General features: G+C 48.0%; 1 protein-coding gene across 1 annotated transcript; it reads right to left on the minus strand.

Moving 5' to 3' along the window:
• Positions 1 to 10203: 10203 nt before the first annotated feature.
• MAFB (MAF bZIP transcription factor B) lies at positions 10204 to 14246 on the minus strand. The gene has a single exon (XM_064167625.1). The coding sequence runs from the start codon at positions 13553 to 13555 to the stop codon at positions 12620 to 12622; it is 936 nt and encodes a 311-aa protein (XP_064023695.1). The 5' UTR covers positions 13556 to 14246; the 3' UTR covers positions 10204 to 12619.
• Between the last annotated feature and the right edge of the window lie 11089 nt (positions 14247 to 25335).

Below are 25335 nucleotides of genomic sequence, written 5' to 3' on the forward strand. Positions count from 1 at the left end.
TGCATTTGCTGGAAGTGTTTATACTTTGCTCTCGACAACTATCTTGACTCTCCTGAGCATTGCACTGTGCTCTGGCTTGCACAATTCTGACATGGGAGCAAAGTCCTTACTGGGGAGGTAGCAGTGAATTTCCTTAGGCTTTTTTTTCCCTCCTTTTTTAATATTTGTCACTTGTTGTGAGGCAATAATTTGTCTGGGAAAAGGTTTTCAGCTCCCCAAGGATTTTCTCTCTGCTCTGGTTGATTTAACAGCAGAAGGAGAACATCTTTACAGGGAGTGAAGAGAGAGGGGGGAACTCCATAAGAGTAGGGAAATCACCATGTTCTTCCATGCAGGCTGGCAGATGTTTAAGATGAGGTTCTCTGTCTTCCTCCAAAACTCCCCTTCTGCAGTGTGCTGCCTGGAAACCTTCGGCTTCTTCCCCTTTCACATTTAATTACTGCAAATTGCTGAAAACATTATCTAAGCCCATATCAGACAGACGAATCACTGCTTGATTAGGGCAGATAAATGGACCTGAGCAGTTCCAAAAGCTGATCTCTGCCTGCTTTGAGTTTTTGGAGGCTGTTCTCCCTTACTATTGGGATTCGACCCAACATTTCCCAAGCTGAGGAAGAGAAATTTGGGCTAATTCAGAAAGACTCTTGCTCTTCGGTTTTGTATATGACTAGAAGATAAGAAAGGAGGTAGACAGAAATTAGCATAAGAGACTGGTTAAATGAATATGAATGGATGCTCTCACGTCTAGGCAAACGGGTGGCAGCTAAACAGATGGTGGCTGTTCACTAGCCCCTGTGAAATGATGCTAGTGGCAGGGTTATCCTTGCAGATGGATGTCTCCATTGCAGCTTGACTCCCCTTCTGGAAGCCTCCATAGAAAGACAGTGAAATGCAGCCCATATGGGGAAGGCTTTAATCTTTGCCCCCAGCCTCTGTCTTTGCAGGCTGGATGACGCACGGCGTGTGGAGAGAGCCGGAGGGCAGTAACCCGTCAGCTTGGTGCCATGATAATTGGGTGCTTAAATAAGAGGGTGTCGCACGGCAGCGGTGTCTGTGCTGGCACGGCTCCCTGACACTGAGCTTGCATCCACACAGGTGTGGCTTCATGACACTCCAGTTCCCACAGCAGAACCTGCAGCTCCACGTCCTTTCCCTGCGTGGAGCGGGAGAAGTGCAGGTGCCTCCTGGTACAAAGATCCACCTCACTGAGATGGGAACTCCTATGACGGGAAGCGCAAAAGGAGAGCTGCGTCTAAAATCCTCCCTGCCCACCTACTCACACAAGGGAGCCACATGAAAAGACAAAAGTGATCCGGGGGGGTGAGCCCTTCTCTTTCGTGAGTGAATTCCATCGAAGGCCATGAGACACACGCTGTGGGCATTATTTGCAGGCTGTCTCCCAAGGACAGAGCTGGGAGTCCCCAGGACCATCTCCGACTGAAGAACTGTGAATCTGTTAGGAATAATTCGCTCTGTCTCTAGAGTCTCCAACACACAGAGCCAGGGCAAAGCAGAAGGAATAAACCACACAGATGATTTCTAGCAAGAATAGTTTCCCTCAGGTCAAGAATGCAGGCAAACCTGACCCCAGGGCTAGCTGCCCTCAGGGCTTGTTTTTATGAGTATTTTCTTGCCCTCTGACAAACTCCTGGCTGCAGATTCTGCCACTAGCTGGTTTCCACTGAAAGAGCAACAAGCTACAGAGGCACCAAAGAGTTAACCTACGCTGGAGCCAAGGCAGGGAGCCCACACACCCCAGTCAGGCTTTTCTCCCCTGCTTGTGAGAATCCCTTCCCGGATAGCTTTGCACACTCGAAGCTACCACAGCTAACAGGTTGTTTGTCTTTCAGTGGATCGGAGGGAGTCTGTGTAAACCTCCATGCAACTGACTTTAATTACCTGCCAAACCTGCACCAGTGCATAAGCCCACATGTTGTATGTGACATTACCAGTAGAGCAAGTACTGGAATGCAGGGGCTAGAATAATTTGACAGCTAACATAAAGCACTGTGATTTATATTTTGGTTATATTGAGATTTCTACCACCACCCCCCCCTCCTCTTTGAGCATTCATATAAATATTTACTTGGATCCTAGGACCTTGCTTAACTCTCACAGTGCCACATTTTATCTTCTTCCCTTTTTTCCCTTTCTTTTTCCTGGTACTTTTGAGTTGTTGGGGTTTTTTTTCAGCAGCTACTCCAGAAATGCCTCTCATTTTAAAACATAGAAGATTTAAACCAAAAATAACTTCACCTTTAAACTGTTTCATCTGTAAACAACGTGATCCAGTAATCTTGATATATTTACTGTAGTGCTCAATTGGAAACAGATTACAGAGAAGGGCTTCTTTTAGAAGATACAAGATTTATTTAGCAGAAGCATCGGGTTTAGATCCCAGAGCAGAGACCAGCCGATACCTCTGCTATGTTTTATGTTTTATCCAAGCCACTTCATCAATTATTGAGCTATATATAAAAACCAAAATCTGATTATACCACATTTAAACCTCCTTGCTGTTAAATGTCACCGGGAAAGGGACCTTTTCCTTTGTGTCACCTCCTGGGTTAAGTCTGTGCACAGTAGGGCAGAAGTCACAACATGAGAGAGAACTGGTAATGCCACAAATCAGAAAGCCATAGACAGTTTTTTTGTTATTATTGTTATTATCATGATTCCTGTCTGTCTGACTTACACATGAGTCATTTATTACCTAGCCCCAGAGGCTCATGTGTATTTGCTTAACACCCTGCTCTTTTGGGTGCCTGATTTGAGATAAGCGAGGACCTGGAGATACCCTTCAAGAATAATTTTCTAACAACATCCTTTCTACCCCTTTCATCCATCTGTGGAGGGGGTTAACTCATCACTCCACAAAACCAGTGAGGGCCTAAGGAATCTGTGCTCTTCCAATCCATGAGATCAGCATGAGCTCTCGTGGATCAGTGTAGCATTGCCACCTCAATACCCAGGATAAAATGCTTGAGCCATGGGTCAAGGCTGACATAAAAATAAGAAGGGCCTGTGTCAAAATGAGTTTAGCAGTTCTCTCTGGCGTCCTGAATGCACTCTGTGTTTATCAGCCTCAGCAAGCAGACGGGATGGCTTGGTGTTACAGCTGATAGTAGCAACAGCACTAAGGTGATACGGGGAGCTGGATAGGTTTGGATGCTAAGTAACATAGGGGTTGGACAGAGGATAAAAAGCTTTCCTTTAGGATTGCATGAGCAGAGATTTCAGGCTGAAAGCCCTTCTGCCTCTAATCGTTGGCTGCTTTAAACAGGGGGAAAATACAGATCCAGAGAGCTATTAGGGCCAGTGTTAGCTCAGAGACCTGCCTATAATTAAATGTTCCTTTTCTCATGTTTGTAGAGGCTTTAGGTAATAAGTGCACCATAGCACACACGCAAGGAAGAAGCAGTTAGCAGAAGTCCAAGGTGCAGGTTTATTGCCCTCTGTAATTTCTTTTGTGAATGGGTCCCCTGAGCCAGCAGGAAGGTTTCTGCTCCATTCAACAGTAAATAAGACAGGACCCATAAAACCACAGGGCTAAAGGGACTTGTGCTGCCTTCTCTCGCTCCCTGTCCCCTGGAGATCCATGCTCTTGTCCTCTGCTCCCAGATGTGGTGATGGGAACTGAGGCAGCATAACCCAGAGGGACTTGTCAGAGTGGGCCCTGCCATCAGTCTGTGGCTCACCAAGACCAGGTCATCTCACAATGCCTCGATGTCCCCGTCTGCAAAAGGTCAGTGGCCTCTTTTATTAAAGTGCCCAAAGTTCTAGCGAAGAAGCAGCATTGTTGATTTTTAAGATTGCAGGTTTCACAGGGACTTGGCACTGGTTTCTTGCCACAATTATTTCAGAAAAGAAAATTGCACTGAACACAAGGTCCTTGTCATGGAGTGTTTAATGCCCTTTATAAAGCCAACAGCATCTTTCCTGAAACAAATGAAGTCTCGTTAGGGTGGAGTCCAGGCTAGAGCAGAATCAAACCTCTGGAATCTATCAGTAAGAGGCTATAGATTTCAGTAGTTAAATATGGGCAGAAACAACACAGGCATAATTCCAAAGTTTATGCATTACTGCAATATTGAATGAAAACATCAGAGTTCAGAAACCATAGATAGTGACTCATATTATAGGGTCATCATAGAAGTCATAAATAAATAAACCCATCTCTACAGCTGTGTGGACATGTCCCAGCATCTCCTAGTACTGCAGTGAGAGCAGGAGACTGCAGAGAGGTTGCAGCATAGTGTGTTAAAGCTACCCACTGACATTTTCAGCACAGGAGCTTTCTCCAGTATAAACCTTTGCCCACTGCCTCAAAAAAAAACAACAAAGAAAGAAGGAGAAATAAGTTTGAGGTGTGTCTTTAAAGGAAAGCACTAAACTTGGTAAAAGGACACAGCTTTCTTACCTTGCTCTCTGCCCCTCATGCCTCAGGATATCATAAATTTTTGATACCAATAAAACAGAATTTTTGATGAGCTGCTATTTTGCATTAAAGCAACTTTACATGCAAAGATTGCATAATAGGAAGTAAAATTGAATTTTGCCTCAGAACAAGTTCTTATTATTAATTTAAATGTGTTTTTTTAATGTATTTTAGCAGCAGCTTATCATTCTATATATTTAATTTCTTTCAAGTGAGAACACTTAACATTGGTTTCCTTATCTAAACAAATCTTTTAAGAGAACACATGTATAAAGTGGAAATGCAGTGTTTTGAATCTGTGCCTTGAGACAAACAGTGAAACTTTAAAAGGGGAAATAAAACATGGCAGAGGACAACTATCTCTAAAACCTAAGAGCAGCCTCGGTGGGACAGGAAAACGTGTCGTTTGCTTTATGTGGAATGGTTTTCCCCCCCTCTTTACAGCGATGTTTATTCTAACCAGATTGTGACAAACCTGTAAATACACCAAGCCCCCGTTGGAGCAATTCTGTTTAAGGATTTGCAGTACCGTGGGTCTCAAGTACACCGCAGCCCACTGCACGCAGGACCAGCTCACAAGCCTAAATTGCTTCTTCCCTGTCCTGGATGCAATAGCAAGAAAACGCTTTGCAGCACCTCATGCTGTGTTTAGAATTCGCTACCGAAAGTCACTATTTAAAACGCAAGAAAAGGCAGCACTTGAAAGCTTTTTCTTTCTTTTCCCCATTTTCTGCTTGTTCTCCTCCTTCTCCTTCTTGCATCAAATAAAAGTCTTGTGTGGGATTCTATCAGACTGCTGCATGCTACGTTACTGAACACACTATGGGATTATGCAATAAGCTATTTAGAGAGAACAAGTGTCTGTTTGTATGTGTGCATGTAACTTCAGATTTACCATAACCTTACGCAGTGAAACATGATGGGTTTTTAAAGGTAAAATAAACCGTAAGTGAAAGTTATCCACACACGGAGCAAAACAGTGTCCCCTCCCGACCCGACCCGGTGACGGGGAGATGCTTGCTCAATTTTGTAACGAGGAGATCAGAACTTAAAATTAAAGAGGAAAAATACAACCCTGGAGCAGAGCAGCGGCAGGGAGGATGCTGGCTGGCGGGCAGAAGGAGGCGGAGGGGTGCGGAGCCAGGCTACGCGGCCGCGGGAACCGGGCAGGGTCGTTCCGCAGCCCCGCAGAACTCAGCGCTTCCAGTCCCGAGGCTGCGCGGCCGCGGAGGAGCCAGGAGGGGCTCTGCTGAGCGCCGGGGCTGTGTTATCTGTCTTCTCCGAAATCCGACACCAGCAGCCCCGAAGAAGCTAGCTTCCCTGACCTTGGGCTGTCAATCACCGGCACCAAGCAGCCTGCCAGAGCCAGACGGGCACTGAGCCCGTCCGAGAAGGATGGAAAAAAAGATGTGTTGTTTTTTTGTTGTTTGGTTGTTGTTTTTTAAGAAAGAGAGAGAGAGAGAAAGAGAGGAAGAGAGGAAGAAAGAGAGGAAGAAAGAGAGGAAGAGAGGAAGAGAGGGAGAGAGGGAGAGAGGGAGAGAGGGAGAGAGGGGGAGAGGGGGAGAGGGGGAGAGGGGGAGAGGGGGAGAGAGAGAGAGAGAGAGAGAGAGAGAAAGAGAGAAAGAGAGAAAGAGAGAAAGAGAGAAAGAGAGAAAGAGAGAGAGAGAGAGAAAGAAAGAGAGAAAGAGAGAAAGAGAGAAAGAGAGAAAGAGAGAAAGAGAGAAAGAGAGAGAGAGAGAGAGAAAGAAAGAGAGAAAGAGAGAAAGAGAGAAAGAGAGAAAGAGAGAAAGAGAGAGAGAAAGAGAGAGAGAGAGAGAGAAAGAGAGAAAGAGAGAAAGAGAGAAAGAAAGAGAGAAAGAAAGAGAGAAAGAAAGAGAGAAAGAAAGAGAGAAAGAGAGAGAGAAAGAGAGAGAGAAAGAGAGAGAGAAAGAGAGAAAGAAAGAGAGAAAGAAAGAAAGAGAGAAAGAAAGAAAGAGAGAAAGAAAGAAAGAGAGAAAGAAAGAAAGAGAGAAAGAAAGAAAGAAAGAGAGAAAGAAAGAGAGAAAGAAAGAAAGAAAGAAAGAAAGAAAGAAAGAAAGAAAGAAAGAAAGAAAGAAAGAAAGAAAGAAAGAAAGAAAGAAAGAAAGAAAGAAAGAAAGAAAGAAAGAAAGAAAGAAAGAAAGAAAGAAAGAAAGAAAGAAAGAAAGAAAGAAAGAAAGAAAGAAAGAAAGAAAGAAAGAAAGAAAGAAAGAAAGAAAGAAAGAAAGAAAGAAAGAAAGAAAGAAAGAAAGAAAGAAAGAAAGAAAGAAAGAAAGAAAGAAAGAAAGAAAGAAAGAAAGAAAGAAAGAAAGAAAGAAAGAAAGAAAGAAAGAAAGAAAGAAAGAAAAACTTAAACCCTAACCTAGCTGGGAACAGTTATCTTGCAAGTCCTGGCTCATCCTCATAAAGCATCTCACCTGCCCACCCCACGACGGAGCAACTCATCCGCCGACGGCAGCATCTCCGGGAAGTCTTAGATCAAAGCTTCTGTCTTCAGCACCCCCAAATCCCCCCACATGCCTCCCCTCCCCCTCAAAAAAATTTAGTCTTTTTAGACTCACATTTCTCTGGTTTGGAATTAAAAACAATTGGGTTTATACACTCTGTTGAAGGGAAGGCAATATTGAGAAGAGTCTCTTACATGGTTGGCAGAGATAGTCTGTAAGGCTTGGGTCAGCAAACGGGAGAAGAGGGGGGTGTTGCCAATTGTGCTTCCTGCCTGAGCATCTCGTTTAACTCTGGGAGCAGCCGCAACCGCTCGTCACCTCTGCCCCGGCGGGGGGATGCAGCTCTCGCTACAGCTGTTAGCAATAGCTCTTGCAAAACTGTGAGATCAAACGAAATAATGTGATTTTCACTGAAGGGAATCGTCCTCCTGCACTACATGAGATCGTGTAGGGAACCGTCATAGGGCAGCCAAATTTAGCTGTTGAAACCTTGGGCTCTTCCCCCGCCATGTCCCGAGTGTGCAGGGCAGCCAGCTTGTCCCCGCCGCGCTGCTCCCGAGGAGCTTCGACGGGCCCATTGCTGGCTGCAAAGGCACCGAGCTTCTGCTCCCAGCACACCGCAGAGCCCCCGACCCCTGCTGCATCCGGGGATGCACGATCCGGGTCGCAATTTGAGTCCGGTCCTGGCTCATTGATACCCCGACCCCATCCTCCCCGAGGCTGCAAGGAAAGGATCAGAGTCGGAGTCCGCTCCCTGGTCATACTGGGATATTTTTGGAGGCAGCTTGCAGCACCTTCGCTCTGCAGAGCCTCAAGAGCAGATTCCCGGAACGGAAGGTGGGCAGCGCTCTGCCCCTCCGAACCGTGTCGGTCTCAGGCACCGGCGAAGCCCCCGTGCGCGGCAGCAGCTGCAGCCTCCCGGCCTCCTCCGAGCCCCGGGGTGCACACAGGCTGCTCGGGGGTGCTGCACCCTACAGACCTCCTCAAACCCTGACCGGGATGTGCCTGGGGACAAGTAGCTCAAAGGACGAACAGAGGACGCGCATGCAAAGCGACATATCCGAAGAAGGCATAAAGCGGGTTTTGGGCAAGAAGTACTCTTTATCCCCCAGAGTTGCCACTCAGCTTCTCCACAACGCTCCCAGTGGGAAGTAGGGAGCCCCGGGAGGGCGGGCTGAGTTGACCCCCAAGACCCCTGGCTTCTAAGGGAGCACCCCGCTGGCAGGCCGGTCCCGGCGGGGGGGAAGGGCGGGGGGGGGGGGGGGGGGGGATGGTCTCGTTTTCCTTTTCTCTTCAAGAAACCTCTCTCCATCGTGCCCTCGACTCCTGTGTCTGTTCTTTATGAATCAGTGATGAACGGCGAAAGATCAAAGTGGATACGCGGGCACAGCAAGGTGCGAATGATGCCGGGGGGCAGGGGGGGTCACCTTTCCCTGGCGGAGCTCCTTCGAGGTGAGGGGGCAAGGCAAAGTGGTGGATAGGCAAGCCCTGCCCTCTCCGACACCCACAGGGCTGCCTGGCCCTGCTGCCGGTCCCTCAAGGCAGAGCTTTGCCCAGTCTCAAGCTCGGGCGACCACAAGTGCAGATGGTTTTGCCCATTCCCCCCTGACATGTCGGAACCCCCTCCCAGCCAGCCCAACCCGGCTCCCGGCCAAGAGAGCAGCCCACAGGCCAGGCTCAGACAGGTTCATCCCTTCCAGAGCAGGCTGATCCCGATGCCACCATCCCGGGCTGTACTCGTGATGGTGACAAATTGCTTGCTTCTTTTCTGTGAACTGAGATAAATGAAATCCCTGGATTGGGAACGGGCGCTGGGAAGCACTGGGGGCTGCAGCCACCCTGGCCATGCAGTGGCTTTGCCCTGCCACTGACACAGTTCTGCGGTGGGAATCGGGAGGGCTTTTCTAAGGCCTGTTTTTCCTATTTGTGTGTGTGTGTGTGTGTTGTTGTTGTTGTTCAATTAGCCTCAGTGATTTATTCAATGCATGCATGAAGGGACATTAATATGCGGTGGCAGTTCCCACAAACAATATTCCTCTCAGGCTTTCTGCAGCCATAGCATTTACTGGCAAGGAGGGAGGCTATAGAGGGAAAGCCAGGCGCTCTCATCCTTTTCCTCTGCAAACTCCTGTCCCCCCTTTGCAGGGCAGCAGGCTACGAACTTGTTCTCGGGCCTGACTCATGTAGCCGGGGGGCTGAAACGTGTCCCGGCCGTTTCCAAGCTCCCCCAGCCCAGGGGCTTGGCCCAGCTGGCTCTGACAAGACCAGGATGGGAATGGATTTCGAGGGGTTTTGGTTTTAAGTTACTGTATTTCCTTGTAATTTTTCTGTTTTGCCCTACGCTGTCCTTAACTGTTTGGTTGTCTGTGTTGGGTTTGTTTTTTGTTCTTCAAAAGCTCCTTATACCACCCCTGCAAAGACAGCTCGCTGCTATTGGGAAAAGGAGCAGGACAGAGGGGGGGGGATTCTTTTTAGTCGTGTGGTGCCTTGGGTTTTGTTTTTAAGAAAGATTTAAAGTTCAGCAAGAGTTTTTCCACACTTGGAGAACACGCTGAGACCCGACTCCAGGGCTCCTGCTCCCGCAGCCAGGCGAGGAATGGGAGCGATTTCTAACCTCCTCCGGCTGTGGTTTAAGGAGCTTCGCGATTCTTTGCCTTGGAAACAGCTGACGAATTGGGGGAAGACCGTGAGGTGTTGAGCCCTGGGGGGTGGCGGGGGTAGACCTGGCATCTTTGCCACACGATTCGAAGAGTCTTCTAAAGCACTCGTTGCTCAGAAAGTAATAATAAATTTTTTTTTTAAAAAAAAGAAAATAAAAATAAAAGAAACACCCCCCTAAATTAATATTTAAAAAAAAAAAAAACATAACACAAACCAACTAAAGAAGAAGAAAATAAAAAGCCAGAATAAACAAAACGTGCAAATGGAGAGGAAGGTGAATGGGCAGCCTGGATGCAAGAGGAGCAGGGAGAAAAGACAGGCTTGTCCGAGTCCTCGCATTTCTAATGTTAAGAAAGGAAAAGATACAAGGGGAGGGGAGAGAAGAAAGTGTGCCTCCCCTTCGCGTTTCCCCTCTCTGGCAGCCCGGGGTGGCTCGGGCCGGAGGCTCCCGCTCCCTGCGGGCTGCAGAGGGGACCCCCCGCCGGTAGCCGGGCCCTGAGTGAGACTCCGGCCGCTCCACTTCTCCAGGACGGGGTTGGGGGGGAGGGGAGAATGGATGTTCACCCCCTGCCACTGGAGAGATTTGGGCAAAGCGGGGGAGGGGGCACTGCAGAGCGGTCCTATCCTGTGTGCAGCAGCGGTGCCGAGCGGGCAAAGCAGCCTTGCGATCCCCCGAGCAGAGCCCGGCGCTGGGCGCTCGGAGCGGGGCCGGGCTGGACAGCACTGCGAGGGTGCGGAAGGTCCTGAAACCTGCCTTTCTTTGGAAGTGTTGGAGGGGGCAACTTGAGACGTCAGAGAAGCAGGTCCCTTCAAGAAATGCCATTTCAATGATTTTAATAAGCAAAATAGGAAACAATTTTAATAACCAAAAAACAGAAACCAGTCTGAATAAAACTACAATAGACCAGTTGGTTTTTTTTTAATATTTTTTCATATCATAAGCAGGATTTGAAATTGATCCCTTCAGAACTTTACATGAAATAAAAACAATTTTTTTTTTCTCCGCTGCTGCAATGTTTTGATTTCAACACAGTTGAATCAGTAAAAACCAAAGATCGTTTTCTGATGCATGACTAATATCCACAATATTTAAAACTGCAAGCACCATGCTGTTCATTACAACCTTGTTATTACTGTTAATTTATAAACTAATACAAACTTAAAATGCATCCGGCCAGCAGTGCCAGCTATCCTAAAAGGAAACTAAAAAATAAGTTTTCATTTTGGTATTTTTGTCAGTGCAACATAAAATCCTTTTACTGACCTGCAGGAGGAAAAAGGAAAAAAAAAAAAAAGGTAATAAAAACACCCATAAGACTCCAAACTACTGCTACTATACAACTGCAAATAAATTCCGGCTAAAACTTTCACTTGCTGCGTAGGGAAGCAGAGAAGCAGGTTACAAATCATTGCAAAAGAATACATTGAAAAGTTGCAATATGTCTTCTTTAAAAAAAAAAAAGGAGGGGAGGGTGGTGTTACTTTTAAATCCTTTTCCAGCTTAACTCATCCACTGCTCCCAGTGGGAAACCAAACTTCAGTTCTCACTCAGAGCCCTCGCTGCTGTTTTCAGCCGGACTCGGAATCAGCTGGGTTTAGGGGTTTTTTTGTCTTTATCTACCCAAAAATCAAGGGGCAGTTGTTTCTTAAAAAGGAATTAGTATCTCGTCCTTCGCTTCCTGAGTGTATGATCAGAAGGGAAACTTTATGGCCCTGCCTCACCCCTCCAGGCTGGGAAGTGTCCTAAAGGGAAGAGCCTCTCTGCCACTTTAAAGCGTGGAGTAGACTCTAGTGACCGGTGAGAGTTATCCCTCTTCAGCTTTGCCAATGCCATACAGGCTGGTTTGCTTCTGCCCCAACAAACAACAACCAAAATGAAAACTAAACAAACAAAACTAAAAACCAAACAGAAAACCCAACAACAACAAAAAAAAAAAACAAACCACCAAACAAACTCAAAAGTGCACCAGATACACAAAGTTGTTTTCTTTTTTTCTAATGCAAAATGCCCATAACTTTTTTTTTCCTCCTTAAGTATCTCTTTAATACCAAACAAACCATACAACCAGCCTGCTGAAATGTTATTTTCTCTTTGTGTGAGTGTGGGGTGTGCTGTCTTTTTTTTTCTCTCCTGTGCGGTTTGAAGTAGCAGATATTTACAAGCTAACAACCATCAAAGAAAAATAGAGTGAAACCAACGAACAAAACTGCACAAGCAGTAAAAAAGTTTGATAACTCGTGATGCTTTCCTTATCCATGAAACAAAACAACAACAGAAATCTATGGTCAATGATCAACATGCTATAGTTAAACAAGAAAATGGTACAAAATAGAAATTATTACCATACATGTCCAGCATGCAGGATTAATATTTTTAATGCAGATTTTCGTATTTTTCTATATAATCAAGCAGGCAATAAAACTGATGAGTTTTTTTCTTTCTTTCTTTTTCATTCTTTCTTTTCTTTCTGAGATTGAATGTCCCATCTGAGTCCTGTAAATCATTTCTCAAAGCAGGCAATATATGAAGACTTTGCATATATTGTCCTCTTGATTTAGGGTTGAGTTTTTTTTCCAAGCAGGTAAATTGTGCATGAGATGGTGCTGTGCATGTCCTCTCTATCTCTCTGAACAGGCAGTATGCTATAGATGGCTTGTTCATTGTCTTTTATTGTTATTCTCTAAAAGTCCATCTCATTCTGCAAGCAAGCAAGCCATAAAATGCTTTACTTGTCCTTCTTTGCCTCTGTCTCTGTCCCTCTCCCTAACTTGCAAACAAAAGCCAAAAAGTTGCACTTTACCTCTCCCATCCCCACCCCCAGCCTACTTTTTCCCACAGCTACTCTAGAAGACTGGATGCTGGAAAAAAAAGAACAAAAGTAGTAAAATCAAGTCTCTATTTTTCTCTCCTTCTTTCTCTCTAGTCAAGCAGACGGATGGAGATGTCAGAGGAGGATGGGGTAGGGGAGAAAGGTGACGGGGGTCAGGTTTGGGGGTGGGGTTTCTTTGTTTTTTTGTTTGGGTTGGGTTATTTTTAATTATTTTTGTTAAGCACTCACATGAAGAACTCGGGGGAAGATGGGTTGTCACTGGTGGAGCCGGCCTCTCTGAAGCCATTGCTGGCAAGTTTCTCACACTTGAGCTTGTAGGCGTCTCTCTCTCTGGCGAGCCGGGTCACTTCTTGCTTGAGCTGTTCCACCTGCTGAATGAGCTGGGTCTTTTCATTCTCTAGGTGATGTTTCTGCTGGACACGTTTATACCTGCAGGACTGGGCATAGCCCCTGTTCTTCAAGGTCCTCCTCTTCTGCTTGAGGCGGATCACCTCATCTTTGGTGAAGCCTCGGAGGTGCCTGTTGAGCTCCCTCACGGACATGGAGACCAGCTGGTCATCCGAGAACCGGTCCTCCACGCTGCTGGAGGGGGGATGCTGCTGGTGCGAGTTCTGGAGCTGCTGGGAGGAGCTGGAGGAGGTGGAGGGAGTGGGTGAGGCCTGGTGATGATGGTGATGGTGGTGGTGAGGGTGCCCGCTGCCGGCCAGGTCTTCATGAGTGACCGCGGGGTACTGGTGATGGTGTTGGTGATGGTGATGATGGTGGTGGTGGTGGGCCCGGAAGCCTTCAAAGCCTTGCAGCTGCTGGGATACCTGGTGGGACCCAATGAGGGCTTCAACAGCGTCCTCCGGGGTGAGGTTCAGCGCCTCGGGGTTCATCTGCTGGTAGCTGTTTGCCATCCAATACAGGTCCTCCAAGTGGGTCTTCTGCTCGGTGGGGCTGAAACTGGGAGAGGAGGGCACGGAGCTGCAGGGAGTGCTGATGGGAGTGGAGGAGACGGAGCCGGCAGGCTGCAGGCGGGTGCAGTGCCTGCCCGAACGGTCGTTCCTGCCCAAGGGCTCCTTCTTCACGTCGAACTTCATCAGGTCGAAGTCGTTGACGTACTCCATGGCCAGGGGGCTAGTGGGCAGCTCGGCTCCGATGCTGAGCTCTCCGGCCATCGTTGTCTTGCGGGCACCTCTCCCGGTGGAGGGGGCTGGAGACCTCACTCCAGCGCTCAGCCTGGCAGAGGGTTGGCCGTGCTCTCTTATTCCAAATCAACTTTAGCTTTGCTTCCTCGGCTCCCCCCTCCACCGCCTTCTCCTTCTGCCGGCTTCTGAGACTTCGTCAGTCCAAAGCAACCAAAGACAACGACGAGCCGGCACCCGGGGGCCGCCTGGATGTCTCCTTGCCTTTTTTTTTGTATCGGCGTTTGCAGCGCACCGCCGGCTGCAGCAGCTCCTGGCACTTATCGACACCCGGTCACAAGGAGAAAGGAGCAGGAAGGGCAAAAGCAAAACAATACAAAGATGCTGCCTTCAGCTTTGTGCAGGAAGAAGAACGGTGCAAAACGTCTAAGCAGCCCGTGGCCCCTCTCCCCGTCTGGGTTTTTGTAAGTCCGGAGCCTTCCCCCCGCTGTAGCAGAGCACCCGGAGTCTGCGGCAACTTTCCAGCCCGAGCACCGGCGGTTGGGCGGTGATGGCCGGGCTTTTGCACGGGAGTTTTCTCTGGCTCCGGCAGTCGCGAGGGAAGGGGAGGGAAGAGGGGGAGGAAGGAGGAGGAAGGACAGGGAAGGGAAAAAAAAAAAAAGAGGAGGAGGAGGAGGACAAGCAGGACCCAGGTCTTCCCTGTAGCTGCTGCCGCCACCAGCGCTCGTTGTGCAGCTGTGATTCGTAGCGCAGCCCCCCTTGGCTTCTTATACGGCCGTGCCCGCCGAGAGCGCGGCGGGGGCCGGGGCCGGCGGCGGCCGCGCCAATGGCAGCGCAGCGGCGGGGCCGGGCCGGGCCGGGCAGGGCGGGAGGGAGGGAGCACGGGCGGCGGGGGTGGCGGGGCCGGACGGCCGCGGCGGCGGGGGCGGGCCGCGCCGTGACAGCTTCGCAGCGCCAGCTGAGCGGCCGCCGCTGCCTGCCCCGTTCCTCCGGGAGCTCCCCGCCCGCTAGCCCCCCCGCCCCCCGCAACATCGCCTCGTCTCTTATTTATTTATTTCCACACGGTCCCCTCTCTTTTCGGCAGCTGCAATCCACAAAGAAGTAGAGCTCGGGGACATCCGGCCCGTCCCTTTGTTCTAAATATAACAAAGTCCCTTTTTGACCGCTGCCGTCCCGTAGCCAGTTTCAAGGCAGTAATCATCCCCACATCGCCCTTTCCAACTTTATGTAAACGGCCCGAGAAGAGGGTACCGAGAAAACAAAACACGCTCCCGTCCTACAACGCGCACCGGGTCCGACCAGGGAAGCAGCGCTGGGGCTGTGGGTTGTGCCGAAGAGGATGCTCTGGGACCCGGGAGGGAGGGAAGCATCAGCTCGGCAAGGCTGTCAGGTCCCCTTATAGAACCGGGGAAATCCTCCCGGTTGCAGGAAGCAAATCTCTTCCTAAAGTAAAGCAAAGGCATTGATACAGACAATTGCAAACACTGGGGAGAGAAGGCAGAAAACGTAATTACATTTCAGTACTGAAGGGACCGTATTTGCTCTCCTCTGCTGTTCCTTGAGTGCATGCAAAGGCGTACCCGGCTAGTAAGGGGTTTTGGTTTGGGTTTTTGTTTTTTTTTTTTAGATTGCCTTTTTTTTTTTCCTTTTTGGTCCGGTAACAGGATTTTTTTTTCCCCCTGAACATTTTGTAACGATTAAGGGAGATTAGAGCTACTTTTTACAGTTTTTACGCTCAAACAGACAGAAATTGCGACCCCAAGTGTCCATTTGGAAAACGACAGCGACTGTTCAAAGGGTAAAACACTCGGACAAAAAAGGGAAGCGGCGGGTGGGAGCGGAACGATGAAGGAACGGCAGCGGGAACAGAGTTGCTGCGGTCCCGACACGTCCACACTGCTCTGGAGCTACTCCTCCGCCCCCTACACCTCAGCATATATCCCATGTGTTCCAATTTATTTAGCCGAAAAGTTCCAAGATGTGACTGCTTTTCCGAAATTAATTAGGAGGCAGCTGTCTCCGTGGAGCTGGGACAAAACTAGGAAAGTCCCCACGCGCATACCCCTGGCTTTGGTCTCTCTCTGCCAGACCCAAGCGCATTCTCCGGGGCGATGCTCGCAGCCCAGCCCCGCTCGTCCCGCTGCTCCACATCCCCACGGAGCCAGCTGCTGCCGAGCAGGGAACCGAGAAGGCAAAAGCAAGGGAAAGTCTCCCTCTCCAAAAAATTCCAGGGGGTTCGTTCAGTAACGGGATGGAGGAAGGAGGTGGAAACCACGGAGGGGGTTTGGATTAAATCCCGCTTCACAATGCATGCGCTGCGGGGCTTAATTTAGTATGAGTGCCTCGTTAGAGTTTTTCCCCACGCATTGGAGGGGACATAGCTCCTGGTCAGTAATGCCCTAGAGCGGTCAGCTTCGGTGCCCCCTACGAGTTATCTTTTCTTGGGGGAGCGAGTCCCTTCGTACCCTGATGCCAGCCGAAGTGGAGCCGCACACCTGGGAACACTCACATCTCCCTCCACAGATCACTCTGCTCCAAACGTATGTGTGGAAGCACACGCGTGGAACTCTTACGGGCGCTTCCTGCATCTCCCGTGGGTTCTGGGAGCTCCGAGGTCCATACGGGCACTGCGCTGAAGGTTTCTCATCAGCGTCAGATTTGGGATATCGCCGTTTATTTGCTGTTTAACGAACAGCCCCAAGGCAAGCGGAGGTGGAGAGGTCCGCGGTGCCCCTTCCGCGGAGAGGCCTGGGTCGGACGGGAGAACTCTAGGGTACACGGCCACCCTGGCAGAACAGATAGAAGCAGGAACTCGGCGGTTTCTGTCTGCCTCCCGAGGGGGCTTAGGGAGCGCCGAGAACCTCCTCAGTGGGTCCTCTCGGTTATCATCAATGAAGTCCTGGAAGCTGCTTGGGGAGAGCTCTATTTTTACCTGCCCGCTAAACGTTATCGTTGGCAGTAAGGAAAAAGGGAGCGCTTGAGAAGCTAGGATGCAGCCCGCAAAACGTGCCATTAGATGGACGATACTTTTTCCTCTCATAATTACTGAGGTATATTCACAAGGTGGAGCTACTGAAAGGCGGAGGAAGCATTGATCTGATTATCTCCCTGTCCACACACACACGCTGTCCCTTCTCTTAATCTTTTAAGCCGCGAGTTAGAGCTCCCTTCTGCGCCTCTATCCTCACTGTCATAACATTTCGGGACACTTTTCTGGGGCTGTTTCTTTGCTTTTCCATCCCTCGCTCTCCATTGTAAAATATATCCAACAAAACTTGAGGCGTTACGTGGCTAGCTTAGAGTAAGACTCGCTTTGCGTCCCGAGTCCCCGGGTAAAGGCCAGTTTTGTTTATCGCAGAGCTTTTAATTCAGACAGCAGAGGTGATTCTCGCAGGGGTTCAGGTGTCAGGGGGGATATTCCTCCGTCCGATCTATTTTTAATCAGAATTGGGGAAGAAATAAAGTTACTGGAGAAGCAGAGGATGATTCCCGGGCTCAGCAGCCCGCCTAGGCAGCCCTGCAGGATTTTGCCTTCCGCGGAGCCGAGCTGCTGCGGTGCGGCGCGCAGGGGGAGCTCCGCGCACCCCAACCCCATGCGCCCGATCGCAACTCCTGGAGTCTCTGCGGGGCAAAGCGGCTGCCTACTCCTGCGGGAAGGGTTTCCCGTCCCTTCCGCGCCCGCGGAAAGAGGTAGCCACCTGCCCGGCACTGCAGCGCCGCGGCACAGCTCGTTCCCACCCACCCCGAGCCTTCTCCCTCTACCAGAAAGCTGCTAATCGAGCGGCTTTAGTTATTTTTGTTTCTTTCTGGGTTTTTTTTTTTTTTTCAAGATCCAGTTTTCTGAAGGTTAGTTTCGAGTAATGAATTACTTCTTCCCGCTCTTCCTTCTCTCCTCCCTCCCTTTCGCAAACTCCCGGCCAAAATCGGGAAGAGTTCAAATAAAATGAAAATGTCATTTCAGCTCAGCCTCATCCGGCGTGGACACTCAGGGCAGGGCACTGCGGTCCTTGGGCCACTGGAACTGCAAAGCTTGCCTTTAAAACGCGAGTATGTAGATATCTGTAAGGGTTTGGTTTGGCTTCTGCATGAACCGGAGCGGGGGCTATGGAGAGCTGACGTTCAGAAATGGAACCATGTTACAGTGGCATCACAGCCCCCGGTTCCTGCAAACAACAGGTCTGGGTAACTGACAAAAAATCAGACGGCCGTCAGATATGTATTTTCCACGATTCTGGCTCTCTGAGAATCGCTCCTAGTTTGCTCTTTTTTTTTTTTTTTTAGCTCCCCTGAATTATCTTTTCCACCCCATAATAGAAGTGGCATATGTTGCCTGAAGTGGGACTTTTGATACTAAACACACATCCAAGCCGCAATTACCCGCGGCTGGCAGCCGGCAAGGATGGAGAAAAAAGGGCATCACTCGTCCCAATTCTTACCTCCTTTCGCCTGACTTTTGATTTCCCAAACTGCGAGCAGGCACAGCGCAGTTTGTCAGGATTTTTTCCCCCGCCATGTAAACAGCGAAGGACCTGGTTAATCATCTATCGTAGATGCATGTGCATGAGAAAGAAAAGTGTTGATGTTTGCTCGTTCGGGCTGATGGGAATGGCCCACGAATTTAGGATTAAATTACGAACGGTAACCAGAAATCTTTGTTCCCTCTCCCCCTCTCTTTTCTGCCGGGAATGCCCAAGTACAGCTTGTAACATGCTTTGGACAAAGTATGTACCGCAGCTTTGCAGCATAAAATTAGCGATGGTTCCCCTCCTGGGTTAAACTGAGGTCTCCTCAGGTTTTAGCATGGATCAGTTAAGATCGGGGCAAATCGCAGCCCTAACTTTAGACACGCTTTCACAGGTGGATCTGTGACAAGGGAGTGGAGCAACACTTCAGAAGGGTAGGTTTTGCTCGGAGTCTTTTTCTTCCCCGTGGCTTAGCAGTGTCCAGCATTAAATCCCCGCTCGAAGTAGAGTGGGACCAGTATGTGGGGGTGGCGGAACTGGGGTTCGCTTGGTCGCGGAGAGCGTGCAGCAGAACAAGCGCATCCGGGCGTGCGCTGCTGCTACGCAGGACACTGTCATTTAGGGGGCTGATTTGAGGGCATCGCGTTTAATTAACGTCGTGAACTCGCCTGTGTGGGGACCGGAGAGGGGGCGGGGGGTTTGGCTGCGAAACTGTTCCCCGGTTGCCTCTGCAGCGGTACCTGTCCCCAAACCCCCCCGCCGGGGCTGGTACCCCTCTTCTCAACACCGGCAGCTCTGTTTGGGGCGCTGGCCTGCTGCGGGTGGGGATGAGGGATGCTGTGGCTCCTGGAGTTCGGGGGGATCCCCGGCGGCTGCTAGTGCCCACCGGGCCGGAGGCACCGCACCAGCGCGTGCTGAGGTGATGCTCAGGCGAGGATCCGCGTCCCTGCGAGGCTCGGTGGATGCAGAAGACGAGGAGAGACGTTGGTTTGTTTTGGAGGGAGCAGTGGCCCCCTCAGCACCCCTCACTGCTCAGTCTTAGCCCTGGCACGGGGCTGCAGGAATTCGTCGTCCTGAGGGGCTGGAAGCGGAGATGCTGCTGTGCCTTTCCTCCCTCCTTTTTGTGTAGAGAAAAAAGTGCAACTCTCCAATGACAGCCTCTGCAGTTTTCTCAGGGTCTTGCTGCGCCCTGGGGAAGAGGACAGGGAACGTCTTTGGGAAAAAATGACAACATTTTGTCCTCTTCTATAACGTTCCACAAGGATGTCTTTGGCAGGGAGGTGAGCAGAGAGCAGAAACTTTTCCCTTCTATTTCTTTCAGCTTTAGCACCGTTGTACCATGAACAAGTCCATCCAACGTTGTTTTCAAAAGAATCTGCCTCTTTGTCTCCTTCTAAATTCCACATTCTCATCATAGCCTCCTCTCTAACGCACCCGCTTGTTGATTCCCCTTGCCACCACGGTAAAAACTCTTTCTAACAGAAACACTTGGTCTGGAAGCACAAAATCTCTTTCTCAACTCTTGCTATGATCAGCTTCCCTCCTGTGCTTGGCTACTTGAACCCTGGCACATCGAATTCATTATCTGAGCCCTTTCAGGAGCATTTAGCTAATAAGCAGCACCAAAACCTTTCTGAGTGATCAGAAATCACCTTTTGGAACTGAAGTAGCCCGTAGAAACTGAAAAACTATAATTACTGCAGTCATGTCCTGTTAGAACACTTCATGTCATTCAAAAGGTTTTCAAAGTCTTCAGAACTTGGACCACTGCTTACTAGAAATGTTTCTCTTTTGCTTATCTGCTTCTCTTGTGAATACAGAGGTATTGTACAGATATCTGGGTGGGATAAATGATCCTCACAAGGATTTTTTATTTCCTTGGATGTGATATAGAAAATGGAGATGGGGAGATAGGGCAAGTGTCCTGGACCTATGCTCAATGTCACAAAGTCACGATCTCCCAGATCTGGAAGGAAATACAGATCTTCCAGAAAATGTCAGTATCCCTTTCTGGCCACAAATTGTTCTAAACTAGGGGCTCAGAGAGAGATTTTCTTGACAATCAGATCTGTAGACCCTCAAGAAGAGAGGAAGGAAGGTCTGCCATCAGTTGTTCTTGGGGAAACCCAGGACTATGCATCTTTTCAGCAAGACTCGTGTTGCTGCAGGTTCAGTGGCCACGGCATCGGGGAAGCTGCTCACAGTAGAGCTGAGCATGTTCCCTGGCCCTTGCAGGATCAGGGGGCTGTCGTTACAGCCCAGGAGTCCACAGGCATGCTTCAACACCCGCTGGGACCAGTACCCTTTCATTCTGACTGATCTGTAATTCCTTTTCATTGCACAAAGTCCTGGATCAGAAAAACTGCTTATATATAGATTTTTCCCCCCCTTTTTTGGAACTCCCTTACTAGCATTTGCTGCATGAGGATTTAAATATAATCACAAAGCCTATACTCTATATTCTTCTTGCTCTTTGCACCTTTAGTCCCCATTAGGGATTTTGTTCTGTTTCTGTTTTGACAGCCTCTGTATATATGTGTTTGTGGTTGTTCTGTGCTGTTTCCTGATTTAATATCAGCGCAGTTACAGGAGAAGGATGCACCGTTAGCATTTTTTGCTCTGAGTATTTTTCAAGCTCCTTTTTGATGTACTGGTCAGGCTTGCAGCTTCTGTGCTCTTGCTGATCAGAAGAGGAGGGATCAGGTTTATTGTGCCCTTTGGGAATGAAGCTCTCTGTTCACCTAAGGATTCTTAGGTGAATCTTATTCACCTGCTTCTGTGCTAGCCCCTGCATATAGATTCACATTCAGAAGAGAAGCAAAGAAGTACTTAACTTAACTGTTTTTCATTGAAATTAGTGTCCTTTTGTGTATTTCTGAGAGTTAAAGATGAGCCAAGCTGGAAACAAGGTGTCTTCTGCAAGCTCCCACCTTCCTCTTCAAATACTTTAAAGTCCTAAACATGGGAAGGGACAAGAGGAGAGGCAGAGAAAGGGAATAATTATGATAAAATGCTTTTGTTTACTCTCCTTGCTAGACTGGAAGACTTATTCATCTGTTAACCAGACAAGGGAAAGAAAAAGGCTCTCAATTTTTTGTTTCTTTTGCGTATAAACAGATCCACAGCCTCAAATAGCCCTAGATCAAATGCTATTAAACTCAATTTCTGAGTGTAAATTATGTTCCATTTGCCTAAACAAAGTATCATCTCACAGAGCAACTTGCCATTTTCTCTTTGGGAAATCAAACTGCATTTCAGCCTGTCTGATTGTGTGTTGCTGAGTGTTGTGAATACTTCCCAGCCTAAAGCTCACTAGACCTCCAGGCCCCAGAAAAGCTGGAGATGTTTCCCATCATTGGCTGCCACGAAGATCCTATGGAGGGTCTGAGGGGAGCAGATCTAATGGGACCCAACCAGGACATGTGGAGGGCTCACAAAGCTGATTGCTGTCCCTAGAGCAAGCCACAGTTTCTCTGTAACTATTTTGTTCCTTCTGCAGCTTCTCTGCAGCATGGTTAAATTAATTTGCGCAGGAGAGCTGGCAGCACGGCAGTGCTGCAAAATCTCACCCACTGTTTTCCAAGCTAAATGCTCTCCAGCCAAATTGGCTAGTTGCTGAATAGGTCATTCTGAGATCTCATAAACAGTGACCGCATCTCCTGGACTGGTGTGAGGGCTCACAGAGAAATGCAGGCAGGAGAGGAGCAGTATGAGGTGAGTGCAAGCTGCCGGGAGAATGAAATGTGTTCCAGGAAGGTTGCTTCAATTCCTGTGTCTATTTTAATGGCAATCTTATGGGGCACTTCGGATATGCTATAGCAAGGGAGATCATTTCTGCTTGTTTTATTCTGGTAGAATCAATTCCTCAATGTGTCAGTGGAGATGAAATGCACCCCCAAATTTCCAGCATGTACCCTGTAAGGTAGGAAAGAAACTGCTCCTGCAGCAATCAGTGTATACCCATGTTACATTAGATGGAGTTATCCTTCTTTTAGCCAGTCTTTGGCTAAGCACTAATACAGGAATTAATTAAATTACATATATATATTTATATACACTTCAAAAAATACTCACTGTGTCTGAAATTACAGTAAAAACTTTCCTCTAATTACTGTGAACTAATCTCCTTTCTCCATATATTAACTGACTACCACTTGGCACATTGCAGAAGACCAGAGTGGAGTCTCCTGGACCTTCTGTGCTTTCAGTGTGAGAACCCTGTTTATGTTCAGCCTTAAATCTGTATTTGCAGGAGTTTTAATAACTCTATTTTCATCCTTCAAACATCCTGATAAAAAGATGGACCCCTTGAAGCTGTGCCTGCACCTCGGCAACTTCTCTTTTGGCAATCTACATGTGGTTTCTGTTTTGTTTTGTTTTTCTCTCTTGAAATAACACATTTCAAACCTCTAGCATACTTCTGTAATAACTGATGTATAAAGAAAGGAGAAGATAGAGAATTTCATCCAAGAATTTCCAGCTGGAGACATCTGTTCAGCAACAAGTCACCTGATGAACAGCTCTAACCAGCCAAGTGTGAGTTGTTTTTCATCAGTTCAATGTTTTTAAAATAGGTATTTTTTTTTTCTTTTAATTGATATCTTTCTAGACAGTTTAGTAGAGTTCTACGATGATCTTCATGGACTTGGATTTATTTCTCCTGAAGGATTAGCACAGCCCAAACCGAGTGATCCATTCCAAAACCTAACTGTCTGGCTGAAACCAGTAGGTACCAGTTAAATGCTTGAAATGAGAGTTTCCACTAGGGTAATCAAGTTTCCCAGGAGGTGATGGATTTGATGTATAGCCTGTCACGATGAGTTGCAGGCACTCAGCACCTCTGAAATCCAGGCCACAGCAGCTTTCAGCAAATCTAAAGAGACGGGTGTGCACGCGTGCGAGCCAGAGCGAGCTGCAGAGAGGACACAAGTCTTCATTGATCTCGAAAGGGAGGCTGAGCTGTTCTGCCTTGAGTCACATGATTTGTCATGTTATTTAGCAGCTGTTAAGCTTAGGTGAGCTTTTAGGATCCTGTTGGTTGATTGTTGATCCAATTCTCTCTCGGTTTAGTTGTCCATGCTGCTACCTGGCTCCTAGGCAAAATGAGGCTCTGCCATTCATCCTGCACCACTCCTTGAAGTGTTAAGCATCCCTCCTGTCCACTCCACTTAGCATCTTGAAGGTCTTTTCCAGAAGATAGGGATGATATTAAACTTGTCTTTCCACTTTTCTTCTGTATTGTGTTTAGGAAGACTTTTGAGACTCATAAAGTTTGCCTTTATTTGAAATCTTTGTTGGAGCAGGACCCCAGTTTGACATGGAAAGGGTAACTCAAGAGATGACAGAGGAGGAGAGGTAGAAGTACAAAAATGGATGAAGAGGATGAATGCAGGAACATGGGATTGTACCATGTCCATGATGCTGTAGACCCTCTCACTGTCCATCCATGAAGAAAACTCTCACTCTGTCTGCCAGCAGCTATCCTGACTTCATCTGCCATTTATGACCTTAAACTACTCACTCTCCTTCTACTGGAAAAGAAGCTAGAGCTTCGAACTCTTTTCCACACCCCAGAACATGACAGAGTTCATTAAATGGGTGAAGAGCATCATGAGCCACCACTTGCCTGCACTATTCGGGCAGTGGGTTCTTGGAGGAAAGATGCCTGGGGATAATCCCTCCTGGGAGCCACTGAAAGGGCTGAAGTCTCCTCAAGGACAGTTTAGATGGGGGTGCATCAGTACAGCCCCTGATCCTTCCTGCATTTCACCATGATGAGATATTTGCAGGCAAAAGTGGGACTTCACAGGTAGAGAACACACTAGGATCTTCCCCTTTGTTCTTCCCCTTTGAATAGCTTTAACTAACACTTTTTTACCTTTCAAAAGAAGAAGAGTTTTTTTCCCCACTCAAACAAAGAGAGCAAATGTTTCCTGAAAGCTGCATTTTACCTGAGCTGGGTTTGGGAACTGGGGAGGCAGAGGGAAGAATTACTGTCGTGGAATTAACTTTACAAAAGAGAAGCAAATCTCCACCCTGTTTAAACATGGGGAAAACATCATAGAGGCATCCTGCTGCACCAAATGGTAAACATGTCCATGTATTATATCACTTATGGCTTCCTTCAGAGTTTTACGATGCTGTTCTCAATTACTGTGTTTGCATTTGTAATTAGAGTACAGAACACATTGTGAAGGCAAATTATAAAGCTAACTTGTCCTTTCAAAATAACTCATTTGCTCAGTGTGCTCCCAGAAGCTTCTTTTTTATTCAAGGGACTCTAGTGGAGGACTAACCTTCCCTACTGCAAGCATTGGAGTATACATTCACTGGAGGGAAGAGGGAGGAGGAGGAACCCATTTTTGCCCCAGGACATTGCATACTTGGGCCTAACATTTAAACCATTGAAACTCCTGTTGGTTTCTACAAGCACAATCCTCCAGAAGTTTGAGCAATAATGGAACTGGGGGACAGTGGGAGAAGAATCAGGTTGGGTCATGCCACTTGGCCTTTTTGTACCTTCTTGGTGCAAAAATTTTGTACCAATCTTATACAAATCTTTGTACTTTCTTGGCTAAAAATCTCTTGTGGAAGAGCTTGGGTGTTACTGTACAATCACATCAATTACCTAAACGAAGGTGAATTGTGGAAGCAGCTCCTTGGAGCTGTTTTGATGTGTGTTTGGCCTTCAGCCTGGACTCTCCCTACACAGGGGATCACTCTCTATTTAGGTGTATTGATGATACAGTGCTTTAAGCCTTGTTACCCCAAGTGGTCTACCAAGTCTCTACTCAAAGACATCAGAGGTCTGTACTGCTTGGCTTTGCTGAGTGTCTGGGGGGGGTTCACTGAGCAATTTCTGACCAGTTGCCCTTTTGTTTTGTTCCAGCTATTGAATGTCATCAGCAGAGATCTGATCTTCCATTAAGGCTGACCAATTTGGTATGCAGAAGACAGGAGCCCAGGCCAGCTATGCACTTTACCTTTGAATTCAGTGAGGAAAAACCTGATCTTGGGGGTAGTAATGTTCTACTTGAGTGAAAAGGAGGTAAAGTCTCCAACTGTTACTCTTCTGCCCTGTTTGCAAATAATCTTAGGATTTGGGGTATTTAATTTTGCAACCCCAGCACAGAGCTGGAGAGCCTGGCTTGTAATGGGTTTCCCTGCAAGTGCAAGGAACATTTCCATCTCCTGTACCTTGGCTTGGAGGGCACAGGGAAGTGCATACAGCTGTCCTATAAGCAGGTTCTCCCCACTCTCGGTCATGAAGAGTTGTCTTGGCTTGACTCTCCAGCCAAGGTTTTGTAAAAGCTCAAGATCAGTGCCTGACCCTTACCTAGCAAGCCACCT

Source organism: Pogoniulus pusillus, chromosome 29 (assembly GCF_015220805.1).
Source record: "Pogoniulus pusillus isolate bPogPus1 chromosome 29, bPogPus1.pri, whole genome shotgun sequence".
NCBI lineage: Eukaryota > Metazoa > Chordata > Aves > Piciformes > Lybiidae > Pogoniulus > Pogoniulus pusillus.